Source organism: Phocoena phocoena, chromosome 1 (assembly GCF_963924675.1).
Source record: "Phocoena phocoena chromosome 1, mPhoPho1.1, whole genome shotgun sequence".
NCBI lineage: Eukaryota > Metazoa > Chordata > Mammalia > Artiodactyla > Phocoenidae > Phocoena > Phocoena phocoena.
Genome location: NC_089219.1, coordinates 12651662 through 12679346, shown reverse-complemented (window position 1 = coordinate 12679346; position 27685 = coordinate 12651662). Strand labels below are relative to the sequence as shown.

Sequence of the window (27685 nt, the reverse complement as noted above, 5' to 3'; positions counted from 1 at the left end):
ACAACTACTGAGCCTGCGCTCTTAGAGCACATGAGCCACAACTACTGAGCCTGCATGCTGCAACTACTGAAGCCCACGCACCTAGAGCCCGTGCTCCGCAACAAGAGAAGCCACTGCAATGAGAAGCCCGCGCGCCGCAACAAAGAGCAGCCCCCGCTTGCCGCAACTAGAGAAAGCCCGCGCACAGCGACGAAGACCCAATACAGCCAAAAAAGAAATAAATAAAATAAAATAAATAAAAAGATCGTCCTGTGGATCAACCTCAAGAGGCCAGGGACGCCCAGCCCAGCCTCTCGGTGAGAGCCCAAGTCCCACACGTACCCAGCAGGTACTTAATAAACGCCTAACGCCTGCCGCCTACTTCCTTTCATGCATTCCTTTGTCCTCGAACACACGCTTCTGGGTTCCCAGCGGCGTCTAGGCTGCGCTGCCTAGGAGGAAGCGGGTGGGTGGACGGGCAGAAAGCTCACCTCACGCAGGCAGGACTCCCGCTGCCGGCCCAGGTCTCGGGCCTGTTCCTGCAGCCTCTTCACCTCCTGCGCATGGGCCGCGGCAGCCTCCTCAAGCTGGGCCCGCAGGTCCCGCAGCTCGGACGTCAGGGCATTCACGGTGCTCTAGGACACACGGGCTCCTGAGATTTGGCACTGCCGTGTCCTCCTCCCCCGCACTCCCAACCCCCACCGCCACTGATCCCAGCTGCGCCACCTGAACTGTCCATTTGAGGCTCTAGACGCGGCCCCTCATGCTGGCCTGCCGGGCCCTCTACTGATCCCTTGACGCCTGGCAAGTGCTATGCACGTAGCCGGTCTCTCCCTCAGACTAGGGGATTCACAGGGCAGAGCCGTGCCACCTCCCTCCAATGGGGACTCCCAAGGAAGGGTGAAGCTCCGCCAACAGCCTGGATGCTAACCCCCAGGGCAGAACCACGTGTCCCCCTCGGGCAGGGCTGTGTTCCCCCCATCCCCAACCCCGGCTCTGATGGAGGCCCGCCCGCCCCCGCCTGGCCTACCCGGTCCTGCTCCTGCCGGCTCTGAGCATCGCGCTTCTGTCGCTCCATCTCCAGGGAGATGGCGGCCAGGCTGTGCTGCGTCCCCATCAACTTCTCTGACAGCGCCGTCTTCTCAGACTCCTTCAGGGACAGGGCCTGGGCAGAGGCAGGGAGCAAAGGGCTCGGGGTGTTGGGTGGTCTTGGGGGGCATGCTTGGGCCTTTCCCCCACGTTGGCCTTGGAAATGTGCCCACTGGGGGCTCGGGGACCTGACTGGGCCACCACAGGTGGAGCCAGGGCAGAGGTGCAGGCTCACCCCCTCGGCAGCCCCAGGAAAGGGTACAACAGCAGTAACAATAACCTGGACACAGATACAACTCGGACATCTCACATCCTGAAGCAGGGCCTTTCATTATTCCCATTTTACAGATGAGGCTACTGAGGCTCAAAGAGGTAAAGTGACTTGCCCAGGGTGACGCAGCAGGTGAGGAGAGGAGATGGACGCAGTCTGCCCTGTCTCCATTACATTATGGGAAAGTCAGGAGTTAGTTCTTTCTGAGGAGGGTCAGCTGCTGCATGTGGGCTTCGCGGGGACTGCTCAGAGGCGGTCATGGGGACGCCATGCCCAGCCTGGGGTGGGAGGAGGGATGGGAGAACGTGGGTCAGCTTTTCTGGAACAATGCTCACGGTGTCATGACTGTGGCTGCCACTCAGTAAGCCCCCACCACGTGCCGGGCCCGCTCGCTGGACAGGGGTCTCAGCGACGCTTCACAAGCACCCCTTGAACTCCCCCATCCTGAAGGTGAGGAAACCGAGGCCCAGAAAAGGACTCCTAGCTCCTAGCTGCTGGGCGGCTGAGCGGGGACCAGCCCCAGAACAGGGGCCCCTCAGGCAGCAGTGGAGGCCACAGCAGGGCTCACGAACCTGCTGCTTCTCGCTCTCGGCCAGGAGGAGGCCCTCGTCGCGCTCCTGCTGCAGGGCGGCAATCTCCTCACTCAGCTCTTCCTTCTCGGCCTCCAGCCGGGCCAGCAGTTCCTCCCGTTCCCGCTGTAGCTGACTCTGCAGCTGGGCCCGCTCTGCCTCCAGCTCCTGCCATGCCGCCTCCTGGGGGCCAGGCCCACGTGCGTGTGACCCACGAGGCTGGGCCCAGACAGCCCCTCGCCAACCTTGGGGCAGCAAGGGCCGTGGGGCAAGTGACCAGGGAACTACAAGGTGGGTGGGTGATAATGCGGGCCGTGATGGGGACACGCCAGGAGCAGCAACGGCCTGGCCTTTGGGTGGGCCGGGGGAGGAGGGGGAGGGGTCAGAGAATGTTTCCTGGAGGAAACAAGCAGCCGTCAGTCAGGCAGAGAGAAAAGGAAAAGAACCCCAGGCCAGAGTACAGCCCCGGAGACGACTCGGAGGAAAGAGGAAACATGACGAACAGGGAAACTGTGATATTTAAGGTCACTGGAGCTTGGACTACGAGGAGGACATGGTGAAGGACGAGGCCAAAGCCACAGGCAGCAGCCAGGCCAGACCAGACCAGTGGGCTTTAGGGAGAGGTGACCTGATTTTCAGGACAGTTGGGACGGCAGAGCCTCAAGACAGAGTGACAGGGAGCAATCTGAATTTTAGAATAGCGGGTTGTTGAGAGTTTGTGAAAGAGGGACCAGGATTGGGGGTTGGGGTAGAGGGGAGCTGGGTCAGCTGTGAGCAATAAGAGGGCATGGGTCTGGGGGTGGCGGAATAGCTGCAGAGATGAGCACGGGTATGGTGACATTAAGAGGCTGAGTCTGCTGGTGCCGGGAGAATGAGGGAAGGTACAGGAGAGTTTGGCTCCCTGGGGACTGGGTGGGTACAACCCACAGGCAGAGCCCACTTGGGGTCTGAGGGAGGTGCCTGGTCCCAGCACTAGTCCCTAACAGCTGTGTGAAAATAGTCTCTGCTTCAAATGCTCTGTCGCCACCTGCTGGAGAAGTGATTCTATGCACAAATCCAAAAAGATTACGTACAAGGTGAATGGCGCCCCCTGGTGTCAGGAGCCACAGCCTGAACCTCTGTCAGCAACAGCCCAGTCCAAGATGAGTGACTCCGGTCCCCTGTCCAGAGGCCCACTCTGGAGAGTATCTCAGTACAGTAGTAATAATGACAACCAGCAATTATGGAGCATTTACAAAGTGCCAGTCTCTATGTTAAGCTCTTTGTAAGGATCATCTCACCTCATCCTCATAAATTATACTATCATTATCCCCATTGTTAAGATGGGGAAATGGGGGACTTCCCTGGTGGTCCAGTGGCTAAGACTCCCAGCTCCCAATACAGGGGGCCCAAGTTCGATCCCTGGTCAGGGAACTAGATCCCACATGCCGCAACTGAAGATTCCACATGCTGCAACTAAAAAAAAAAAAGATCCCGCATGCGGCAACGAAGATCCCACATGCCGCAGCTAAAACCTGGGGCAGCCAAATAAATAAATAAATATTTTTTTAAATGGGGAAATGAAGGCACAGAGACCTTAGGTAACATAACCAGCATTTGGCCAAGATCAGGTTGAAACCCAGGCAATGTAACTCCAGAGCCAGTGTTCTTAGGTACTTCTGTCTTTTGGTGACCTGGCCCCTCGCCTTTCTATGTGCTCTGGTCCCCCGAGTGATCTTTCATATGCAAACTGCACTTCTTAGCAAATTAAAGTGCTTTCTGACTCTACATTAGATCAGCATTTTCCAAATATGGTCGTGGACCCCCTGCATCAGGATCACCAGGGCTGGACCAGATTGGGGCCTGGGAATCTGCATGTTTGATAAGGAGTGGTCCCCGACGGATCCTGCCAGCTGCCCCCAGAGCCCCTGAAACAGAGATGAAGTTCCATTTCACTGATGCAGAGTGAGAAGGTACTCGCCTGAGGTCACAGAGGAGACAGAGACAGTGGTTCAGAGCCCTCCCCCACCCCACCACCTGCCCCAACCCAGCTGCCTGAACCTTCTCTCGCTGGAGTCGCTGTAAGTCCTCCTTGTGGACTGCCCGCTGCTCCCGCAGAGAGGCCTGGGCCTCCCGCTCAGCCTGCACCAACTTCTGGGCCATCAGTTCCTTGTCCAGAGCGACCTTCTCCTCTGTAGTTGTTATCTGCTGCCGCAAGCCCGCCAACTCCCCTGCACAGAAGGGATGGAAAGGAGAAACAAGCTCCCCTCCCAGTGGGCCAACAGACTCAGGCCAGGTGAGCTATGTGGGCAAAATCCCAGAGGGGACAGGGCCCACCGGTATCTAGCTGAGTTCCCTTGGAGAACATTCTTGCCCTCTCTGGGCCTCTGTTTCCCCGTCAACTGCATGGGCCCAGTAGCCCTGTCCCCCTCCCTACCTACCTGGAGCGGCATCTAAAGGATGAAGTGACTGATGAGGAGGGCCCCCCAAATGGAGAGGACAGTAAAAACATGAGAACCCCCATCACTGACTGTGTGCTTATCACGGGCAGGCCCCTGGCTGAGCACAACACAGCTTCACATCACACCCATGTGGCTTATCCCCAATTTACGGATGAGGAAAACAGAGGCTCAGAGGAGACAGGTAACCTCCCAAGGCTGCACAGCTTTCCATGAGGCATCACCTTTAATGACTGACTGCCATAAGCGTACTTGCTGGACTCTCAGCACTAATGAAAGTGACCAGGGGAGGGTGCACCCCACAGGGGACAATCTAAAAACTATCCTCGGGGTGGGAAGTCCACCAGAGACTGTCAGCATTTCCCTTCCCGGTTCTGTCTGGCTCACGTGGATGAAAAACTTAATTTTCGCGGCCCAAGCAGGTGCTTAGTAAATGTTTGTTGAGCAAGAAAAACCTGTGAGTTCAGAGACTGGGCGGGAATGAGTCGTCAGAAAAGCAGCTGATGATGGCTCCGCGGAGACGCAGAACTCTCTAAGTGCCCTGATGATGATAGACAGCAGCCACCGTTGGCTGCAGAGCCAGGCACTGTGCCAAGGCCATGCTTTTCTCACCTCATCCTGGCAAAGCCTCATCACCTCTAACTGTCAGATGAGGAACCCGTGGCCCAGAGAGGGAAGCGGCTGACAGTGGCTGGATTGGAAGCCAGGTCAGCCACAACCAAAAGCCAGTGATCCCAGTTTCGGTGAGACCCCAGAACTCGACAGGTTACAGCTCCAGCTCCGGGCTGGAGCCCGGGGTTCCCCACCCCTCACCCCTGGCCTCCCTACCGGTCAGGGTCTCCTTGGCCAGCAGTAGGGCCTGCCCATCTGCTTCCAGCTGCTCCCGCCGGGCCTCGAGCTGCGCCAGCTGCCGTTGCACCTCAAACAGGCTGCTCTCCAGGGCTTCCTTCTCCAAGCTGCAGCACGCACGACCCCTGAGGCCCCGGGACCCAGCCTCCCAGGCCCCAGGACACTGTGAATCCCAGGGCGTGGCCAACCATGGGCCAGGTGCCAGCCCACCTGCCCAGCCGTGCCCACGCTCCCCGGGGAAGCCTGAGCCCAGGCTGAGATGAGCTGGCCCCTGAGGGCCCATGTTGGACGTGGCTGGCCACGGGGTGGCTCCGTCAGACCCCCCAGGGCGGGCTGGGCAGAGCTCAAGGCCTCACCGCAGGCGTGTGGCCTCCTCCGACAGGGTCCGGCCCTCACGCTCGGCTGCTGCCAGCTGCACCGCCAGGCCGGCCCGCTCCTTGGCCAGCGCCTCCTTCTCCCGGGCCGCCCGCTCCGACGCCTCCGTCTGCCGCTGCGTCTCCCGCAGAGCCTGCTCCAGCTCATGCTCCCGCCCGCTCAGCTGCCGGGAGAGCTGGCCCCACCCCGGCGCTGTGAGCACCAGCCCTGGAATCCCCCAGCCTGCTTATCGGGCATCACCCCAACCCTGGGCCCGACCCGGCCCTGGCAGGCAGGAGACCAGGTTCAAGCCCCGGTTGTACCCTGATGTGCTGTGTGAACCTGGACAAATCACAGCCTTCTCTGGACCTGCAGTGCACGCACATGCAAACATAAGGGTCGTCACTTAGTTTGGGTGGCAACCAAACACTTCCTGCACCCCAAAATGTCCAGAGAAGCTGAACGTATAAGAGAAAGCAAAGGAGAGCTGCGCTGCAGGCCTCAGAAAGGGAACCTAGAGCCTGGCTCCCTGCACCACGTCGTCTGTTCCCTAGAGGCCCCTCCCAGGAAGCCAGGCCCTCCAGGACAGACACCCTAAGGTCCCTTCCAGCTATGATTTCCCAACAAGTCTAAGATTCCAATTCTAAAATTCTCTACCAATTATCGTATCATTAATCTTTACTGAGTGGTGATTCATTTCTGTAAGTGCTTACACCGTATACTCTTCAGAACAACGCTTTGTGGTAAGAATTATTAGCCCCATGTTACAGGTGGGGCCGCTGAGGCATGGGGAGGTCGGGTAACTTGCTCAAGGCCCCCAGCTGGCAGAGGTGGGGCTGGATTTCAGCTGGGAAGCAGGCTCCTGAGCCTGTGACGTCCCCCAGGACAGAATGCAAAAGGCCGAGAGCCTAGAACCCCTTCCCCACCTGCTCCCCAGACCCCACGTACACCCACCTGGGCCAGCTGCTCCTGCAGCCGGCAGCGCTCCTGGTGCAACTCCGGGAGCTGGCGCTCCAGGGCCCCCCGGGCCTGCTCTGCCGCCCGTAGGGAGCCCTGCAGGCCCTGCCGCTCCACCTCGTGCTCCAGCTGCAGCTGCTCCAGCAGCACCTGCCCCTCCTGCGCGGAGGCGGCCTCGCGCTCCGCCTGCCGCTGCCGGCCCAGCAGGGCTGCCTTTTCCTCTTCCAGCTGTGGGGGCCAGGCGGAGGCGAGTGACCAGATCAGCCCAGGCCCTCATGGTCCGAAGAGGTCCCACCCGGGACCAAGGATGCCTTCTCCACCCACCTATCACAGCCAGCACGTGGGAGGCTCCCGGGGGTAAGGGGCGGTGCCCTAGGGTGTGTGGACACTGGGGAGGAGCAGAAGGAAGGGCCCATGGAGCTTCTTTCCTCTCAGACCATGAGAGAGAAGACAGACAGACAGAAGGAGTCAGAGACAGAACAACAAGACAGAGGGACAGAGGTGTACAGGGAGATGTCGGGGTGTGGGCCTAGGCTGGGCCTGGGGATGCCTCAGCGGGGTCTCTGAGCGGGGAGGACAGGTGGGCAAGGCAGGAGGGCCTGCTGGCACACAACATACCTGGGCGACAAGGCGGTTCAGACCCAGCTTGTCCTGGGCAAGACTCTCGTTCAGGGCACTCAGCTTGGATAAGGAGTCCCGCAGAGAGGCCTCCTCGGCCCTCAGCTTGGTCATGGAGAGCTCAAGCTCCACGCGGCCAGCCTCAGCCTGCAGGGTCGGGACCAGGGCGGCCAGAGACGGTCAGGCGGGGAGAGATGGAGAGAGATGGGAAAAGACGTGCAGAGACATGGAAAGATAAGGAGAGATGGGGAGAAAGGCAGAGAGATGGGAGAGGCAGGAGGTAGGGAGGTGACGAGAAGAGGCACGGAGAGACAGGGCCCCCAGAGACAGGGCGGGGGACACGAGGAGGGAGACAGAACATGAGAACACGAGACAGAAACAAAATCCCTGCAGACGCCCTGCTGCCCACGCTGCTGCGCACCCAGAGCCGTGCAAGGACCAATGAAGCTGGCTCCCACTGTGGGGCGCGGCCAGAGGTCAGAGGGTACCCCAGAGTGGGGTCTAGGGTGGCCTTGCTCAGGGCCCAGACCACAGACAGCAGGGCAGGCACCGACCAAGATCTGTGCCCCCAACCCTCACAGACCCCAGGACCTGTGTCCAGAGATGGGACTGGATGACCTGAGCTGCAGGCCCTGCCCCAGAAGCATCTGGAAAAGCAGGGATATGACCAGTCCTAAAGGTCAGTTCACTTATGGCTAGGATCAGAGATCAGTGTGTGGCCAGGGTCAGAGGTGAGCCTGAAATAGGGGTCAGTCTGCACCCAGAGTGAGAAGGCCTGGGGCCTAGGGTAGAGGTGGGTTTGTGGCGGTGTGGCAAACGGGGACCCACCTTGGTCAGTGCCTCGGCCACCTCGGCCTTCTCAGCCTGCAGCATGTCCCGCTGAAGCGTGGTACAGCTCAGCGCCTCCCTCACCTCCACCAGCTCCTTCGCCAGCCCTGAGCGCTTCACTTCCAGCTGCTCTAGTTGTCTATGGCTGTGGGACAGAGGGTGGGGGGGTGCCCCATGTCACTCCCCTACCCTGAGTCTCCCATGGCCAGACATGCTGGAGCAGCCAGGGGCCAGGCCCAAGGCAGGAGCCTAATCCACAAGGACAGCCAAGCCCACTGTTGGGCCTCAGTTTTCACATCTGCAAAATGGGGTAACGCTCGCCTCATAACGTTGTGAAAAGGATATGTGTCCTGGGACTTCCCTGGTGGCACAGTGGTTAAGAATCTGCCTGCCAATGCAGGGGACACGAGTTCGACCCCTGGTCCGGGAAGATCCCTCATGTCACAGAGCAACTAAGCCCGCGAGCCACAACTACTGAGCCCATGCATCGCAACTACTGAAGCCCGCGTGCTCTAGGGCCCGCGTGCCGCAACTACTGACCCCGTGTGCTGCAACTACTGAAGCCCACGCACCTAGAGCCCGTGCTCCGTAACGAGAAGCCACCACAAATGAGAAGCCCACGCACCGCAACGAAGAGTAGCCCCCGCTCACCGCAACTAGAGAAAGCCCGCCCACAGCAACGAAGACCCAATGCAGCCAAAAAGAAATAAAATTTAAAAAAAAAAAAAGGATATGTGTCCTTATTGTACCTGACATATCTCTCCAAGGGCCTTCGGAAACAAGGATAATATCCACCACCACAATGTACTAAACATCACTGTTACTAATGCCTCACAGAAGTAAATAGTGAAGTGGTTAAGAGATTAACTCTGAAGCCCCAATGACTGAGTTCAAATCCTGGCTCTTCCACTAACTAGCTGTGTGACCTTGGGCAAGTTACATAACCTCTCTGTGCCTCAGTTTCGCCATCCATCTCATCCAAATGGAGATAATAATAGCTCCTACATCACAGAGTTATCATGAAGGTTAAATAAGAGAATCTAAGTGCTTAAAATGGTGCCTGGGGCTTCCCTGGTGGCGCAGTGGTTGAGAGTCTGCCTGCCGATGCAGGGGACACAGGTTCGTGCCCCAGTCCAGGAGGATCCCACATGCCACGGGGCGGCTGGGCCCATAAGCCATGGGCGCTGAGCCTGCGCGTCCGGAGCCTGTGCTCCGCAACAGGAGAGGCCACAACAGTGAGAGGCCCGCGTACCGCAAAAAAAAAAAAAAAAAAAAAAGGTGCCTGGTACTTAGTAATATAAGTACTGATGTTATTATTATAACTTTAAATTTTAAAATTATTAATGTTATATTAATGTTATTGTTAATTAACTTAATTAACAATAATACTAATGCTATATAGTTAATATAACTACTGTTATATTCGGTTTTTTTGTTTTTTGGCTGTGCTGCAAGGCATGTGGGATCTTAGCTCCCCAACCAGGGATTGAACCCACGCCGCCTGCAGTAGAAGCGCGGAGCCTTAACCACTGGACCGCCAGGGAAGTCCAGTTGTTATCATCATCCACACTCTACCTCCTACCAGTTCTCTGATCTCAGGTAAATGACTAAACCTCCCTGAATCTCAGTTTCCTGAAATGGGTCTGGTGAGAAGACCCTATAGCAGAGGGGTGCCATGAGGATCCTCGAGACGGTAGAAGGCCCAAGACACAGTCAGTACTCCCTAGCCCCCAGGGACAGTCGGGAGCACCACGGCCCATCCAAGCGGCCCTGGCAGGGACCCAGAAGCTACTCACCTGCGCTCGAGCTCCCTGCGTGTCCGTGCGCTGTCCTGTGCTGCGTCCTCCCGCTCTTCCTCCAGCTGCTCCCGCTGGCGCCGCAGCTCCTCCTGGGCTGCATGCAGCTTCTCCCGCTCCTGCGGTAGCTCCTCAGCCTGCTGCTGGGCCACCTGCAGGCTGTGGGCTAGGCTGTCCTTCTCCCTGCAGGACAAGGGGAGGGGGAGCTGAAGGGATGCAGAGGCCACTCCCACCGGGGAAGATGGCCGTGCTGCTGTCCTAGCCAGGAGCCACATCCTCCCATCCTCCGAGGCCCCAGCCTCTAGAAAGCCTTCCTGCCCCTAAGCATGGCCCACTCATTTCATCCACGTCTCCCTGGAGCTGACTCTTCCCGGCATAGGGCACTCAGCTTTCCTTCTACCCCAACCAGCCCACTTGGAGGCCCAGTGGAATGGATGGAGGCACTGGCGTTATCTCCAACCACCCCACCAGGTGAAGATGCCAGGCTAGGCTCCTGAGACATGTGGGCAATTTTGTTGCCAGCTCTGCTAGTCCACGTGGCCAGGAAATGCCCCCTAGAGCACCCTATGCCCCTCAATTCTGGGAGGCTCAATAGAGCTGGGTCTGTCCAGATCCCACAACTGCCTGCTGCCAGGCCAGCAGCACATGGTAGCCAGGGCAGGGGAGGGAGGAGGCTCCTTCCAAGGCAGGGGTTTCTAGCTCAGGCTTAGGGCTGATCGCTATCATATCCTCCACTGCCGCCCCCCTGCGCTCAAAGTGGCAAACTGTAAATATTGATGTATTAGATACGAAGGCTGGCAGTAGGTGGGAAAAAATATTCGACATGGGCTTCCCTGGTGGTGCAGTGGTTAAGACTCCACCTGCCAATGCAGGGGACACAGGTTCGAGCCCTGGTCCAGGAAGATCCCACGTGCCTCGGAGCAACTAAGCCTGTGTGCCACAACTACTGAAGCCTGTGCACCTAGAGCCCATGCTCCGCAACAAGCTACCGCAATGAGAAGCCCACGTACCGCAACAAAGACCCAATGCAGCCAAAAATAAATAAATGAGTAAATAAAATTATCAAAAAAAAAGGGTGGGGGTCAAACTCTGTCCAAGTTTAAAAAATAAAAAACATTTGACATGAAATTAAGAAAAATAGTAGAAAGCAAAATGAGGTGTTCGGGCTTCCCTGGTGGCACAGTGGCTGAGAGTCCACCTGCTGATGCAGGGGACACAGGTGCGTCCCCGGTCCTGGAAGATCCCACATGCCGCGGAGCGGCTGGGCCCGTGAGCCATGGCCGCTGAGCCTGCGCGTCCAGAGCCTGTGCTCCGCAACGGGAGAGGCCACAACAGTGAGAGGCCCACATACCGCAAAAAAAAAAAAAAAAAAAATGAGGTGTTCGCTGGGAATCCAACTACATAAAAAGCCCCTTTCCTTCCAAGGCATGGGAAGCACTGGTTTTGCTGTCAGATAGACCTGAATCCTAATTCCTACCCCAGCCACGTCGCTGTGTGACCTTGGACAAGTCTCTCAACCTCAGGACAGTAACAGTTGTGAACTGCATGAGTTTGATGGGAAGACTAACTGAGATAATACACAGGAAGCACTTGGCAATAAGCCTAGCACATAGTAGGTATACTGGAAAGGTTTGCAAACTGACTGCCAGGAAACACAACCGGAAGCAAAGCCAGTGCATTAACAGGGGTTAGGATGAGCAGGCGAAGCTGTGAGGAGGTCCCATCTTTTTATTTCCCCTCAATTTTTCAAACTTTTTATTATGTGGTTACATTTACAAAGAGAAAAACCAAAAAACAAGCACCCAAATAATCAAAACAACCAGGCAGCTAAGAGTGGATAATTTCTTGTCTCCAAAATCTCCGAGAGACAGAGTCGAGAATAACAGTGTCAATATGGCCCTTGGAGATGATGGAAATGTTTTATAGTCATATGTCCTACTTGTTAGCACTTGAAATGTGGCTAATGCAAACATTTACATTTGTAAATGTTTACTTAATTTACATTTGAACAGACACATGCGGCTAGTTATGACCATATTAGTGCAAATCTGCATGTTCACAGGCTCTGGCTCCTGTTGGGCCCAGACGCTGACTTATTCTCTGGGCTCCCCGCCTCTGACCTCCCCGCACCTGTTCAGGAGGTCGACGGCACTGCGCAGGCGCTGGGCCTCGCGCTGTGCATCCTCCTGGGCCTGGGTGGCCCCGTCGGTCTTATCCCGAAGACGCTGCAGCTGTTCCTCAAGGGCACGGCGCTCCCCCTCGCTGTCACTAAGCTGCTTCCGCAGGGTGCCCAGGAGGTCCTGGCTGGCCTCATAGCGCCCCCGCATGTCCTGTGGCATACGGGAATCACTGAGTGTAGGGGAGCCCTGTGAAGCACCCTCCCCGCTCTCCGCACAATGCACACCAGCCTATGCTGCGGCCTAGGCCTGGGTCCAGGCCTGGGGCAGCAAAGTGGAGCTACGCCCCCAGACTCAGTTTCCACTCCCCTGCATCGTGCCCTGACCAGCCTTCTGAGACCTCTGCAAGGCCTCTGAGCCTCCATCTCCCTGGGGTCCCAGGCAACCTAAGTCCCCAGGACACCAGACAAACCACCAAGCACACTCCTTCCCCTCCCCTACTTCTGACGCCGCCCCCCTCCAAACACACACCAAGGCTCTCTGGCTCTGTGTGGGAACCCCATCTCCCTATACCAGGCCTCTTACTCCACCCCGGGCTCCGCCCCAAGCTTCTCAAGCCCCTCCCACTCTAGACTCAGATTCCTCCAGTGCTCTCAGCCACCTCCATGGGTCCTGACTCAGTTGCCGTTTCTCAAGGCTCTGACTCTAGCCTGAATGCTCAGGCTCCTCCCCTAAGACCCCGGCTCCGATCAAGGTTGCCCAAGCCCCTCCCCGCTGGACTCGAGCTCCGCCCCAGGACACTCATGCCCCTTCTTACCTGGACCTGCAGCTGACGCTTGTGCAGAGCGGAGTGAATCAGGGCTAGTGTGGAGGAGTCCGAGCAGGCAGGGGATGGGCCTCGGCGGGGGGAACGGCCACGGCCGGGCGAGGAGCGCCTCGGTGGGGACGGGGTCCGGGCCCCCGAGAGCCCCCGCAGGCTGCCGTCCGATGCGGCTGCTGTACGCTCAGAGCCACTTAACTGGACGCCGCTCTCCATGTCTGACAGGACGGCCTGAGGGTGGGTTAGGGAGGCAGAAGGAGAAGGGGAGCTGCGGGGTTAGTTGGGCAAAGAAGCCTCGGGAGGCAGTGGGGCCACCAGGGTCCTCATGTCTAGCTTCATCCCTAACCCTGCAGCACTTTCTCACCTCCGCTAGCTCACAGCCCTCAGCCCACCAGGTAAGGCCTCCCATTTACTGGGAAGACATGATTCAGCGTTTCTCACAGATGGGCGGGGAACATGCAGTGCCTCCTCTCCAACGGGGAACTCCCCCGGGGTGGGGGGCAGGGGGTGGCAGATTTTGGGCGGAGCTAGCAGGGGTGTTAAACAGCAGCCTAGGTTTCCAGGGCCCCCAACCACTTGCAGTTCAGCTGAAGGCCACCAGGGGTCGTGGTGGCCCAGGACTACCTGGCCTTGCCCTGCTCAGGGTTCCCACCCCTTCTGGCTTCTCCCGGCTCCGAACCTGTGCCAGGTCCCTCAGGGTCTGCTGCAGCCCCTCTCCATCCTCCGTCTCCAGGGCCGCCTGCTCCTGGAGCCGCAGGGATTCCTAGAGTGGTGTTGGGGAGACAGGCAAAGAGGGGTCAGGGTCTCTGCCCTAGTCAGAAACCCGACCTTCGTCTCCCTCACGGGACTACCACCAATCAGTTGGCCTCGAAGGCCATGCCCAGGGGCCAGCAGCTCGGTAGACCCCACAGCGGCCCCAGTTTCCTCACTGAACAGACCAGGCCCAGAGAGGTGTGGTGTCCTGCCCCAAGTCACACAGCCTATTGGAGGAGAGCTGGACGTAGAACCCAGGCCAGACCCCACACAGAAGGATGACCAACCCAGGCAGTACCCTTGAGAGGGGTCCCTCTGGTGGGGCAGCAGCTGAGTTCCAAAAGAAAGAGCCCTGGGCTAGCTCTTTGAGTCCAAGTCCTGATTCCCCAGCTTAATGGCTCTGAGACTCTGGACAAGTATTTCCCCTTGGGCCTCAGGCTCCTCATCTGTATAATGGGGATCATGCTACAGAGCTGCTGAGAGGATGAAATGGGATAAAGGAGGTGAATGTGCTTACCACTAAAGCTGGCACCCACTAGGCGCTCACACTAAAGCTGGCACATACTAGGTGCTCAATTAATGAGGGGTGAAACTGAGTCTGAGTGGGATGCTTGGGGTTGGCCCAAGCTACCCAGCCCTCAGCCTGTGTCCATGGATCTGGTCGGTCCCCCCGCCCTGCCCTGCATCTCACCAGGGCCTCAAGCTTCTCAGTGAGGGCCTTGTTGAGCCGATCCTTTTCCAGATTCTGGTTCTGAAGGCGCTCGACTGTCAGGGCCAGCTCAGTCACTCTGGAGGTAGGGGAGCAACACAGGTGAATGGGAGACCCACCCAAGCTTCTCCTCAAACCCACCAGCTCTGTGTCCTTCATGCTTACCCAAACCTGAGGCAGGGACCCTAGGATTCACCTCCCTTGCCGTGTGACCTGAAGTCACTCTCCTTTCTCATCTCTAAACGAGAATGAGGTGGCCACCCACTTTATCTCATGGGAAAACACCTTGGGACTAGTCTAGGTCTCAGGAGCAGAGGCTGAACTGTTTGTGATATGCCCTGGGCAAGAGCCCTATGAACCTCCATCTCCCCCTCTGCCAAACGGGGTGCCTGGGGAGACTGGCTGAACTCACACAGGGGAAGGGCCCATCCCTGTTGAACAGACGCCCCCTCCTCCCTGAATCTCCGGGCGTACACTCTGTGGGGAGGTCTGCCTCGTGTGGTGCCTCTGGGCGCCCACCTGGCATTGAGGTCAGCTTTGTCCAGGTTGCTCTGCACCTGCAGCTGGGTCAGGTCCTTCTCCTGGAGCACCTTGTCCCGCAGCTGCTCCTCCAGCTGGGCCTGCAGCAGGGCCTGCTTCTCCAGGGACGCCTCGACCCGGCTCTCGGCCAGCCGCAGGCCTGCGCTCAGCCCCAGGCTCGCCTCCTGGATGGCTCGTGAGGTCCGGGCCAGCTCCCCTCCCAGCTGCAGCAGGTCCCTGGTGTAGAGAACACAGGATGGGGATGGGATGCGGGGGAGGGCTCCCAAGTGTAAATTAAAACTACAGTGGGATGCCATTTGTCGCTATCAGACTGGGGACAAAAAGTCACATAATGCAGTGTAGGTGAGGCTGCGGGGAAACAGGCTCTCCCTACACTCCTGGTGGGAGGGTGAGTGTAACCACACAGAGGGCAATTAGAAGAACTCTGAAAATTATAAATGGATAGGTTCTAGGACCCACTCACTCCATCGCTCAGAATTTATCCTACAGATATGCCCCAGCGCAAGGAAAATGACCTGTGTATAAGGGGGTCCACTGCAGCCTTGCTCATGTAAGAAATACTGGTGGCAACCTAAGTATCGATCGAAAGGGAGCTGCTATCGCCTTTTCTTTTTTCTTTTGGCCACCACGTGGCTTGCAGGATCTCAGTTCCCAGACCAGGAATTGAATGCGGGCCTCGGCAGTGAAAGCCTGGAATCCTAACCACTAGGCCACCAGGTAACTCGGCAGGGAGCTGCTATTAAAAAAATCATGATACATCCCTTCAATGGAATACTCTGGAGCCAAGAAAAACGAATGGGGAAGCTCTTTAGAGCCTGATGTGGAACCAATTCCCAGCGATAACTATTGGGTGGACAAAGCATCTTCAAGAACTGCAAAAAGGGAACTCCCTGGTGGTTCAGTGGTTAGGACTCTGCGCTTCCAATGCAGGGAGCATGGGTTCAGTCCCTGGTTGGGGAACTCCCACAAGCTGTGCAGTGTGCCCGAAAAAAAAAAAGAACTGCAAAGATGAAATCCTCCCAAGAGTGTATAAAAGAAAAGTGGGGGCTGGGGGGGAAATGTACAATCTGCTGTATTTGCTTGTATCAAATGAGCCTGAGGGGCTTCCCTGGTGGCGCAGTGGTTGAGAGTCCGCCTGTCGATGCAGGGGACACGGGTTCGTGCACCAGTCCGGGAAGATCCCACATGCCGCGGAGCGGCTGGGCCCGTAAGCCATGGCCACTGAGCCTGCGCGCCTGGAGCCTGCACTCCGCAACGGGAGAGGCCACAACGGTGAGAGGTCCACGTACCGCAAAAAAAACATAGAGCCTGAGTGTCTGGGTCAGAGGCGGCAGGAAGAGTTTTCACCATACACCCTTTTGAAATTTGAACCTTGTGCTTGTGTGAGTTATTCAAAAGCAAGATGTTAACATTTTAAATGCTAATTAAAAATTAGGTATTTTAAATATATCACATAGGTTAAATCCTCCCCTTTCCTGAATGAACTGTACCACTGGGTACCTAACGGTAAGAAGAGGAAGTGCCTTATTATAGAAGAATTCCAGTTAATACATGAAGAAGTGACCGAATGAGACAATAATGATTCTGCAGCCTCTGACGAACGTCTGGACCTTGGCATTGAGCGTCAAGGGCTGCTAACGCACAGACAGAGGCTCCTGATGGCAGAGTACACATGGCGCTTATGAAGACGTCTTGTCAAAACAAAACAAAGCAAAACACAACAACCGGAACCTGAATCTGATCAAGCCTTAAATCCAACATCCAATTTACAGGGGACAAAGGTGTTAAAGGACGCCACAGAATCCAGACTGTGGGAATCTCTAAGGACAACTGTCCCGGTTTCCTGAACAAATAAAAGAGACTTAGAAGACAAATCAACCACTCACACTTTGTGAACATCTATGGATCCTAATTCAAACAATTTTAAAGACAAAAAGTGAAGAAACACCATCAGTGACACTGATGGGTCAACTGGAAATCTGGATACTAGTAGTAAATTTGGAGAATAGTAGATGATCTCAACAAAAGATCATCGCTCTCAAACAAATGTTTAAGGCACAAAAGGAAACAAATTGGTCTGCCTGCCTCTAGGCTCTCGCCTCTGCAGCCTCACCTGCCCAAAGATCAAGCAGGACCAAGTCCTCTGCGGCAGGAGGCCTTTGAGGCTCTTTTCCAACCTGACCTCCTTTCACTTGCCTTTTGCTTCAACCCCACTGGTTGCCATTTTCTCGCACCGACAAGCCTTTGCTTCTGCTGCTCTGCCTGGGGCGCCCTCAGCTCGCCAGTTAAAACCACGCCCATCCCTTGGGGTCAGAGCAAATTCCACCTCCTCAATGAAGCATTTTTCTGACCTCTCCACCCCTCCCAGTTTTCTGAGCATCTAGGACATCCTTTCTGTTCCACTTTCATGTCACTGACCACTCACTTCCTCAGTCTAGAGGTTGCAAGTTCCTTTTTTAAAAAATTTAATTTAACTTAATTTTTGGCCACGCCACACGGCTTGTGGGATCTTAGTTCCCCGACCAGGGATTGAACCCCGGCCCTTGGCAGTGAAAGTGTGGAGTCCTAACCACTGGACCGCCAGGGAATTCCCTAGAGGTTGCGAGGTCCTTGTTAGCAGAAGCTGAATATCATAGTAGATTAAAAGCAGGAACTGCAAATCCTGATTCAGCCACTTACTTACTGCTGTGTGACCTTGGGAAGGTCACTCTACCTCTCTGAGCCTCAGTGTCCTCATCTGTAAAATGGGGATCATTCCAGTTCCTACCTCATAGGGACACTGTGGATATGAGATGAAATAAAATGTACAAAGAGCCTAGCTCAGAGCAAACACCTAGTAAACGTTTACTATTTACTGGTAATGACTAGGAAACAGTAAACTTAGTAAATACCAAATAGTATTTGGTATTTGGCCTTAGTCATTTGGTCATAAATAGCCAATTTAGCAAGTACATTAAGTAAATACTAAGTGACTGCCATGATCTTGGTAAGAGTTAATTATTACTAGTTGCCTCTGCATCTCCGTAGGGCCCGGCACACGGTAGGTGTTTTGGGTTGGACCGAAGTTCAGCTGAGTTGAGTTGAATTCAGTGTGCAAAGCAGGGTTGTCTCCCGGCTGCTGCAGCGTCTCCCCGAGCCGCCCCGCCACCGGCCAGGCCTCCTCACCTCTCGGTGGACATCTTCACCTCGCTGAGCAGCCGTCGGGCCCCCACAGCCTGCCTCCACAGGAGAAGCAGGCGACTGTGCTCGTGGCTGAAGTAGGCGTTGAAAGACTGGAGGGCAGACGGGCTGAGTGAGGGGCTGGAGTGGGGCCGGCCCACTTCCTGCCCCAGCTCTGACCACGCCCGGAGGCTCCCAGTGGGCCGGCTCTGGGCCCGCATACAGGGCTGTGCCGGAGCTGTATGGTCACCAGCTCAAGCCTCCCGCTGGCTCGGGGAGCTGGATTTCAAAGCCTCCACGGACTGCGAGGAGCAGTGAGGAAGGGCAGAAAGCACTGGGGACCTAGGTTTGCATCCCAGCTGCCAGCCAGCTGCATGACTGGACAGCTATTCAACCTCTCTTTAGAAGGAGGATGACGGCGCTTTCCACATATGGTTACTATGAGGAACAGAGGAGAAATTGCCTGCCTGGCACTGGCACGTGGTATGTGCTAATCAAGGCTATTATTATGACAACATTTACCTCTGCTAAAGGGCTCACCTGACCAGCAGGGCCCTCCCTCCCCCTCCCTCCCCTCCCCCCTCCCCCTCCCCCGCCCCCACCCCCATAGGCTGTTCCCCTCGGGTCAGCTCCCCGGTGCCCACCTCTCCCTCGCGCCTCCACGCTGCCTCCCGCTGCTCCAGCTCCTGGCGGCTGCGTGTCCAGTCGCTGGTCACCTTGCGTATGTCCTCACTCAGAGCCTGGTTGGCCGAGTTCGCCTGGTCCAGCTGCTCTCGGAGCATAGCGTTCACCTGGGCCAGGCTGGCGCTTCTGGGTGGGGGAAAAGGGACCAGTGGGTGCGTGGCCGGAGAGGACAGCCCTGCCAGCCGCGTGCTATCCCCCGCTGTGTCCCACCTCTGCTGTTCCTCCTCCAGGCGGATGAGGGCGCTCTCTAGGTCATGGCTGTGCTCTGTGGCCTGGGTGGGAGAAGCGGGGGCATCAGGTTGGGCAACGTGGAGGGAAGCGCCTGCCCTGCCACAGCCCGGCACCCACCCTCAGCCGCTGCTGCCCCAGCTCCGCAGCTCTCTCCAGCAGCTGCTGCTCCAGCTCCGAGGTCTTCTTCTTGTACTGGAGGATCTGGGGATGGGTGGAGAGTGGCCGGTCAGCCCCAGGGGGCATGGGGGCCAGGCCAAGTGAGCGCAAGGGTGGGCAGGAGCAGGAGTGGGTGGCCCTGACCTTGGCCTGCAGCCGCTGCACGAGCTGGGCCTGCCGCTGCTGGCCCTCCTGGTAGGCCTGCAGCTTGCGCCGGTAGGAGGCCTGCTCCTCCTGCAGCTGCCTCCGCAGCTCCACGCTCTGCCGTGCCAGCCCCCTGGGCTCCTGTGTTTCCAGCTCCCCAGACTCCAGCCGCACAGCCTGCTCCAGCTGCAGGGAAGGGCCCTGGGTGAGAGTCCTGGGCCCCCCGGGAAGGCAGTCACAGGCCTCTGCAGGGGGCGCCAGGCTGGACCTGGACCCACAATGCCTTGCAGGCACATGTGGGCAATACCATGATGCAATGCACGTGTGCACGGGTAATGCAGCCGTGCATGGACAGACAGACTGGGCAAGCGCGGATACACAGACTGGGTGTGCGTGGACACATGCAGGTGGGCCCACAAACGTGTGCATGCAAAGCACAAAGATGCACCTGGTTTTAAACCTTAAAGGCCCTGGGTACACCGTGAGCCTCTCCTCCAAGACACCCAACCCCCCGTGGTGGATAATTATTGGACTCATGCCCCTGTCTCCCCACCCCCACCCTAAGCGAGCTCAGAAAAGCCTGGATTTTGTCCCCACTGTATTCTAGAACAGTGGCAGTCGCAATGTTCATGAATTAGCAGCATGAGCACGTGAATACATTCACAGGCATCAATACACGTATGCATATCTGAGCCTAGAGACATGCACGCACGTGACACACAGAGGCCACCTAAAACACCCCGAAGGTGACACAGATGAACTCACCCCGCCCCCACTCCCCACATACACAGGGCTCAGGTTTGTAAGAGGTGCGCACACGGGTTCTAATATAAGGTGTGGTTTATTAACGCCCTCTCAGCCCAGCCTAGCCTTGGGCTCCCTCCTCTCCCTCGACTCATGGGAAGCCTCTGCGGTGGGTCGCCGCCCTTCCCCTACCCACAGGCAGCTTGCAGCTCCTTCATCATCAAACCCTGGGGGCAGAGGCAGGATGCCTGCCGGCTCTGACTGCCTTGCTGGCCTGGAACCCCCTAACACCCTTAGGTACCCGCTGGTCCCAGGGGGCCCCTCAGCCTCCTCCAGCTGTTTGGAAGGGAGGAGGGAGGAGGCCGCTGAGGACAAGCAAGACCAACAGAGAAGCGACAGTGCCCAGGGAGAACCAACAGCACGAGAGCCCAGCCCAGTGCCTGGCCTGCAAAAGCCCGGGCAGGGTATTCACACGCCCACCCACACTGGGTCCCAGGGAAGCCAATGGCAAGGGCAGCTACTCTCACCCACGCTAGTAGCGGGGCCAGGCCAGGTCAGCCCTCCAGGCCTGTGTTAAGCGGTATGGCAGGAGAGACCCAGTGAGCCACCAAGCTGAGAGGCATCTCCGGCCCCACCCCTGTTGCAGCAAATATAGAAATGAAGTTTTCCCTCCCCTGAGAACAAGGAGAACAAAGGGAACAGTGAACAGGCTAGAGAAGAAACATAACCTGGCCTGAAAGAGTTAATCACTCCTCGTTTTACTTTAACTGTCACTAATTTTTAGTAACTTTACAAAGCTAACCTCACTCCCTGACACTATGTAATTTACGTTCAGCACCTATCACGCCTAGCTCTTTGAGTTACATCCCCTGCCTCTCAATCCCTAACCTTACTTTGTCCCAGCACTTACATTGGATAACAAATCACCCCCTATAGTTTTTGCATTTCAGAAACAAGGTCGCCGGCTGATAAACCAGAGGCAAACGAACGAGGCAAACGGACACCATTACCAGACCGCCGGACCCCAATTACTGGGCAACCTGACGCCAGCTATGACTGTTTTGAAATAATGCAAAGGAAAGGAAGAATGCAAGACCTTCACTACTCTGATCCTTATCACATACCCGGACTGCGAGCCCCACATATAAAATCTTCCCTGATTCCCAAGGTGGGGGGCACAGTTCTTGAGGCGCTAGCCTGCTGTGTCTTGCCTTCGGCCTGGCAGAAAAATAAAGCCATCTCTCTCTTCCTCCAAAATCCCTGTCTCCGTATTTCTGTTCGGCCTCGGTGCACAGGGAAGCTGATATTCGGCCAAACCACGCCCACCCCCGGGGACAGCGCTGGGCAGGGTGACTGTGCCCACGGAGGCTGCTTGGAGGCTTCAGCTTATGTGGGTGGGGATCCGGTCTGAGGGTGGAGAAGGCAATGTGCAGGGGGTCTCCACCTGGAGGGTGTGCTGTGGGCCCGTGGCCAGTATCTGCGCGAAGTCCACCTAAGTCAGGTGATGGGCAGAGCATCCGCGTCTGCATGTGGTGACGGTGGCACCGAGATGCTGTGAGTGTGCTGTGCATGGATGCGGGCGCTTCCTTGGGGGTGGGTGGGGTGCGTCTTGTCATCTGTCTCCATGTGGGACCCTGTGTGTCTCTGGGTCTGGGCCTTCACAGGGACCGGGTGAGGTGGCGGCTGCAGTCCAGGGTCTACGTTGTGCTGCGGGCGATGGGTCGTCTTCAGGTGCACCCGTGTGTCCATGTGTCTGTATGACTGTGTGCAGTCACAAGTGGGCGGACCTGGGGAGCGAAGCTGGGCTCTGCACGCGTCTGTGCACTTGTGTGTACCTTTGTCTGGCTGTAGGTGTCCAGGAGCTGTGAGGCGATGCTGTGTTGTCTGCGGTGTGCGTGTGCCGGATACACCACGTGTGTGACTGTGCGTGTGGGTGGGATTGTGCGGTGTCCGGGCAGCTTCTGTGAATCTGAGTGTCTCCCCGACGTGGGTTTGTGTTGGTGTGTGGGGAGGGTCTGATTGCGGCTTGTGTTGTGTGCATTTTGCACATCTGTGTGAACCAGCTGCTGTCTGCTTCGTGGCTTTAGAGGGCTTCCTGCAGCCGCCAGGTGCTCCACCGCTTCTCCAGCGCTCCCCGCCAGACCCAAGCCACTCCTGGCCACACCCCACCCCTTTCCACAAACTTTGCTGCTCACCAAGCAGCCTTTCAATTTTACTTGTAATTCAAGAGGGAAGGAGGCTGCTACCAAGCCAGGGATGAAAGAAGTTTACTGTCTCCCCTAGCAACCGCTGCCCCAGTCCCCGACATTCCCGTCCAGGTTGCCACGGACACTGGGGGTGGGGGGGCAGGGGGCCTGGCCTGTGGAGCCGACTCCTTCCTTCCCATCCCAGCTGCCTCGCCCAGCACCTGCTCGTCAGGGACAGGAAGAAGCGGGGGCCTCCACTGGGACCCTGAGGTTCTTCCTCTGACCTGGGAGGTAGCCACTAGGAGCCCCTGCCTCAGTTTCCCTACATGTAGTCAATAGGACAGAGACCCTGACCTCACCTCCACTCCCCTTTCCCAGGGATGCTGTGGGGTTTAAGGGGTCGGAACAACCTCACTGACTGGCCCCCAAGCCAGCACACGTGCAGCAGTTATAGCCACAAGGGCGCCCTGTCACCTGCAGCCCGGGGACAAGTGGGCAGCAGGGAGTGACGGCGCCGCAGGAGCACAGAGCCCCGGACCAGGGGTCTCGGCCCAGCTCCACCACCGACCTTGGGCCTGTCACGTCCCCTCCCTGGGCCTGTTTCCCCATCTCTAATGAGGTGATCTCCAGGCTCTGAGGTTCCCTGTGGACCCGCCCCCAGGAAAGGCCTCAAGGTCACTGTCACGCAGCCCCTGCCTCCAGGGGGCCACATCTCAGACAGAGGACAGTCTCCTGCCAGGCTCGCTCTACATGCTATTCAGGGGTCTCTCCAGCCACACAAGGCAACTTTCTAGACTAAAGCAGCTCCCCCAACCGGCCCAGCCCCACAGCTGTGTCCTAGAAGAAAAGGGACCCGCTACCTCCACCTCTTCCTCCCTCCCCATGCCAGCCTGAGGGGCAGTGCTAGCCTCACTGTCAGTCAGAAATTGGCATTTAAAAGAGGCAGCCAGGGTTTCACTGGTGGCACTGGTTGAGAGGGCGCCTGCCGACGCAGGGGACACGGGTTCGTGCCCCGGTCCGGGAGGATCCCACATGCTGCGGAGCGGCTGGGCCCGTGAGCCATGGCCGCTGAGCCTGCGCGTCCGGAGCCTGTGCTCCACAACGGGAGAGGCCCGCGTACCACAAAAAAAAATAATAATAATAAAAAATAAAAAATAAAAATAAAAGAGGCAGCCAAAAATAAATAAATAAAAGTAAAAGAGGTAGCCCCCAGGGGCCTGACACTGTGCCAGGGGCCAAAAGATGACCAGCCTAAACTAGGAGGGGGCTGTCTCAGGGCCCACCAACAACAATACAGACTCCGCCCAGCCCACCTGCCACGCCCCCTGCAAACCTTGGGAAAACTAGCTCTGCACGGTCCCCAGTGCCGGCCACCATCCTGCTCTTCTGCAAGTCCCAACACGTCAGGGGCTTGTCCAGGCAGGCGGATGTCAGGACACAGGCACATCCCACAACGACACAGAGGAACACAGATCCCTCTTCCCATCACGGGTATACAAGCCCCTGTGTGGACAGGCCCGGCTCAGGGGTCTAGCCATCCCTAGCTCTGCTAGTCCCACACAGGGGACCCTGGGCCAGCTTCAATCTTCCGTTTGTAACATCAGGGGTCACGTCTGAGGCCCTTCCAGCTTTCCCAGGGCCAGGTGCCCCATGGAACTCCCAGGCCGGTTGCCTCTTCCCATACCCAGGAAACAGAACTGTAACACAGAGCCCTCAGCTGTGTGACCCTCAAGCAGGGTGCTTTCCCTCTCTGAGCCTTGGTTGTCTCCTCTGTTAAATGAGCATCATAATGGTCCCGACCTTGGTGCATTAAATGTAAAGCACCCAGCTCATGCTTGGCACAGAGTAGGCACTCAGTAACCAGCAGCTACTATAATGAGTGTTATCACCACCCACACATCTCCCATCCGCACACACACTCCCTCCTTCATGCAACTCTCTCACCAACTTTCAGCCACCATCAACTCCCCAGGGTCATTTCCCACGAGCCTGGAGGCCTAAAGGAGAAAATGCACTAAGAAACACCTGTACTCCGCTCACACTGACCTCCTGCCCAGGCCCGGGCGGCACAGGTCCCGGGGGACATGAATCCTGCCTGGACTTGCAGGCAGGCCCGGCTTCTCCTTCCTTCCTTCCTTTGCTGGGCCTCACCCCCACGGGGAGCAGGGCAGGTCTGTGGCTGCCTGTGCCTACCCCAGCCTGTTGGGTGGACCCCAAGGCCCAGGTAACCGGGGGCACAGGAAGATGCCCAGAGGCTCAAGGGGTGGCAGGGGCCTCTAGGGGTCTTGTTCTCCGTGCCCCACCCCCCAAGCAGGCTTGGGACAGCCAGGAATGAAATACCCCAGTTTCCAGGCACTTCATCCCCTCGTCTTATTGATTCCTCACAGCTCCATGTCACATTACTGTCCCCGCTACGGAAAGCAGGCTCGCAGAGCGGGGTGATTTGCTCAAGGCCGCTCAAGTGGGCAGAGCCACAATCTGAATGGAGGCGGCCTGACTCCAGGGCCCACATTCTGCCCAGGAAGTGGGCCTGCCCTGGCTGTCTCCCCACCCCTGTGGCAGGGGAGCCCCTAGCCCAGCTCTCAGCCCCCCGCAGCACGCACCCTCTCACTGACCGCGTTGTACTTGATGGCCAGCTCATCGCGCTCAGCCCGGCTCTGGGCCAGCAGGTCCTCCACGCGGGACAGCTCCTGCTGAAGAAGCTGGCTCTCCTCCTGCAGTGACAGCATGGATGCCATCTCGGTGGCCGGCAGCAGGGCTGGAGAGGGACAGCGGGCACACAATTAGCTTCCACCTGCATCCTGAGGGACCGCCTCCCCCTACAGGTGCCCTACCCATCCCTGGAGGCAGGAAGATAGACCAGGTCCCCACGAGGAGCTGTAGCTGAGGCGGCCCTTCCCAGACTCTCTCGACCCAAATATGAGGTGTGGGTGTTGCCCTCCAGGGGGAGCAGGGGCCCATCAGCCTTCCTGCCCGGGTGGGGAATGGACACTGCCACTCCTTATACTTCTACAAAGCCCTGAGCTAAGCTGAGCTGCCCTCCCCCTCTAATCTTGGGTTCACCCAGCTCACACCTTCCCTGGGAGAGAATGTGGTGTTTGGGGTTTAAGTCTTTGCAGCAGGCTGCCTGCAAGCAAGGAGGGGGTGCTCAGCCCTGCCTTCCAGCAGCATCGCATGGAGAACAAGTCTGGGAAAATTACACCGCTGAGCCTCCATTTCCTCATCTGTAAAATGGGACCCTCCATCACAGGCTTGTGCCTGCCTCACAGTGATTATTCAAGAAATGGAAGCTGCACTCATGATCGTCATTATGACTGTTGAGGAGGGGGATGTGAGAAGAGGTGAGATGCAGGCAGTGTCTGTGAAGGGGAGTGGTACCTGGGCTCTCAGGCTGGGAGAAGTTGCGGGTGACAATCTCCCTGATGCGGGCAGGCAGGCAGATGGGCTGGGAATCCTGGGCCGGGTCCTGCACGTTCAGGCCCTTCTCCTGGCCCGACCCCAGGATGCTGCTCTCCAGTGTCTGCAGGGAAAGAGGGAGGGTCTGCGGGGAACCTGGGACCTTGGGCTCCCTGGTGTGGGTGGGAGAGAAACAAAGTCCTGCCGCACCAAACAAAGATGTGGGTGCCCAGGAGACCCTCGGGAAATCCCCAAATGGAAGGAAGCCTGGGAGTTAGAATCGCAAAAAGCCCAATGGGAGGATACTCTGTGTGCCCCCTGCCCCGGGAAGGAGGCCCCCTCGGGGGCCAGAGAAGCAAACCAAAGCCCACGGCCCACTCACAGACCTCCCAGGGCAGCACAGAGCGTTGGGGGCTCCAATCCAGCTCCCGCCCTAGATGGGTGATGACCCCACTGCTCCAGCAGAGGTCACCTCAACCCTAAACTCTGGAAGTAGGGACTTCCCTTCACTCGAGGGGCACTGGATAAGGGAGTCACGGAGTTGAGACCTGAGCACCCCTCTACCACCAGTCTGGCTGGGAGCTGCAAGCTGGGGTCCCTGCGCACCCCACCACCACACCTCTCCCACTCCTGGACCCCTAAGATGTGCCCACGCCTCCCACTCCTGCTAGGCCCACACTCCCCTGCCCTGGACAGGGTGGGCACAGCCCCCAGGACCCACCTGGATAACCGCTTCCAGTGCCAGCTGGGCCTCCAACGACCCCTCCAGCCCCAAGTTTATGGGGTGGAGGCTGTGGGCACCCTGCGCCAGGGCCCTGGAGACAAACACAGCCCGCCCACCCTACAGCCAGACTGCGGTGCTGAGCGCTGGGCAGATTAGGCTTAAATCCGGCGGCGCCCCCACGTGATCAGGGAGGTGGGCGGGGCTGAGGGGGGAGGGGAGGGGAAAGGAGAGGGTGGGCGGGAAGCTGGGCAGCGGGGAACAGGAGGAGGAAGGACGAATAGGGGGAGGAGAGGAGAGAGGGGAGGAGGTTGGAGAGAAAGGGAAGGAGTGGAAAGAAGAGGGAAAGGATGGAGAGGAGGGGGAAGGGAAAGGGGGAAGGGACCTGGAGGTGAAGACCCCCCCCCACTACACACACACACACACACACACACACACACACACAGGCACACACATCTAGCCTCTCCAAGCGCAGGGGGTGGGGTCAGCATACTGGAGGCGGGAAAGGCCAGTCTTCAAGACTGTCTTTACTGACCCAGAAAAGGGGTCACAGGGTTTGCTAAGAATGTCTTTATAGGGTGCTGGGATGACGTTTTCCCACATCAGGAGCAGGCTGTGGAATTGCCCAGTCAAGGAGCTGAATCCCCCTTCTCCAACTCCCAGCCCCACCCCCGCACTAGCTGTGTGCCCCAGGGAAAGCAACTTTGCCTATCTGAGCCTCCGTGTCTTCGTGTCAGATGCGAATTATTGGCACCCATCCCATGGAGTCACCTGGTGGCATAGAGAGCTTACAACTGGGCACCGGGCTCACAGTGAGCATGTGATCAGTACTGATTTCGTTCATCTGAAGATCTGAAATGTACAGTCCCTGTACCCCGGACCCTAGGGCTCAGAGGTCCACCCACTGCCTGCCATTGTTCCTTCCCTAAGGCAAGGAGGCTGTGCGGTGTAGTGGTTAGGCTGTCAGCTCTGAAATCAGGGTCAGATATGGGGTCGCATCGGAGCCCCAGCTCTGCCACTTGTTGGCAGTATGACCTTGGACAAGTTACCTCTCTGAGCCTCAGTTTCCTCATCTCTAAAATGAAGCTGATAGCACCTACCACATAGAGTCACTGTGAAGATTAAATGGGTTGAACAGTGTAAGGGGTTTGCACCACAGCTGGCACGTGGTGAGCAGCGAGTAAATGGCGGCTGCTCTTCCCGTTGTCATTAGCACCATGTGTCTGGGCTCCTGCTCCCTCTTGGCCCACGGCCTCAGGGTGCCCTCTGCTCTAATGCCATGTCCCATAGGAGGCACATTCATGTTATCCCATTAAATCCTCACCTCAACCCATTTCCAGATGAGAAAACCGGGACACAGAAAGGTTGGGGCTCTTACCTATTCAAAGTGGCACACTGCTGCAGGGAAGTGGGAAGCCCCAAGTTCTTTCCACTTAAGCCAGGCAGCCTCCCAATAAGTGCCTCAAGGGCAAGACCGGGGCATTTGTACTTCAACGCTCTACCAACCGTGTCTAAGTCAGACCCAGGAATGCAGCACGTGCTGCATAAACGTACATCAGTCCAAGCGGAGCCTGGAA

General features: G+C 57.5%; 1 protein-coding gene across 1 annotated transcript in view; it reads right to left on the bottom strand.

The window, feature by feature from the left end:
- CROCC (ciliary rootlet coiled-coil, rootletin) overlaps positions 1–27411 on the bottom strand; it is a 44365-nt gene extending 16954 nt beyond the window's left edge. Inside the window, exons 1-24 of the mRNA XM_065873452.1 lie at positions 27209–27411; positions 26109–26202; positions 25370–25511; positions 24595–24749; positions 19062–19247; positions 18879–18962; positions 18741–18802; positions 18491–18656; positions 17853–17959; positions 14667–14903; positions 14130–14226; positions 13365–13448; positions 12683–12916; positions 11879–12078; positions 9749–9931; positions 7953–8097; positions 7125–7271; positions 6504–6734; positions 5552–5745; positions 5175–5302; positions 3949–4118; positions 1912–2091; positions 1010–1144; positions 471–614 (exon numbers count right to left, since the gene is read on the bottom strand). Of these exons, the coding sequence (XP_065729524.1) occupies positions 471–614; positions 1010–1144; positions 1912–2091; positions 3949–4118; positions 5175–5302; positions 5552–5745; positions 6504–6734; positions 7125–7271; positions 7953–8097; positions 9749–9931; positions 11879–12078; positions 12683–12916; positions 13365–13448; positions 14130–14226; positions 14667–14903; positions 17853–17959; positions 18491–18656; positions 18741–18802; positions 18879–18962; positions 19062–19247; positions 24595–24749; positions 25370–25511; positions 26109–26202; positions 27209–27411 (3708 nt within the window). The remainder of the gene's footprint in view (positions 1–470; positions 615–1009; positions 1145–1911; positions 2092–3948; positions 4119–5174; positions 5303–5551; positions 5746–6503; positions 6735–7124; positions 7272–7952; positions 8098–9748; positions 9932–11878; positions 12079–12682; positions 12917–13364; positions 13449–14129; positions 14227–14666; positions 14904–17852; positions 17960–18490; positions 18657–18740; positions 18803–18878; positions 18963–19061; positions 19248–24594; positions 24750–25369; positions 25512–26108; positions 26203–27208) is intronic.
- Positions 27412–27685: the final 274 nt, after the last annotated feature.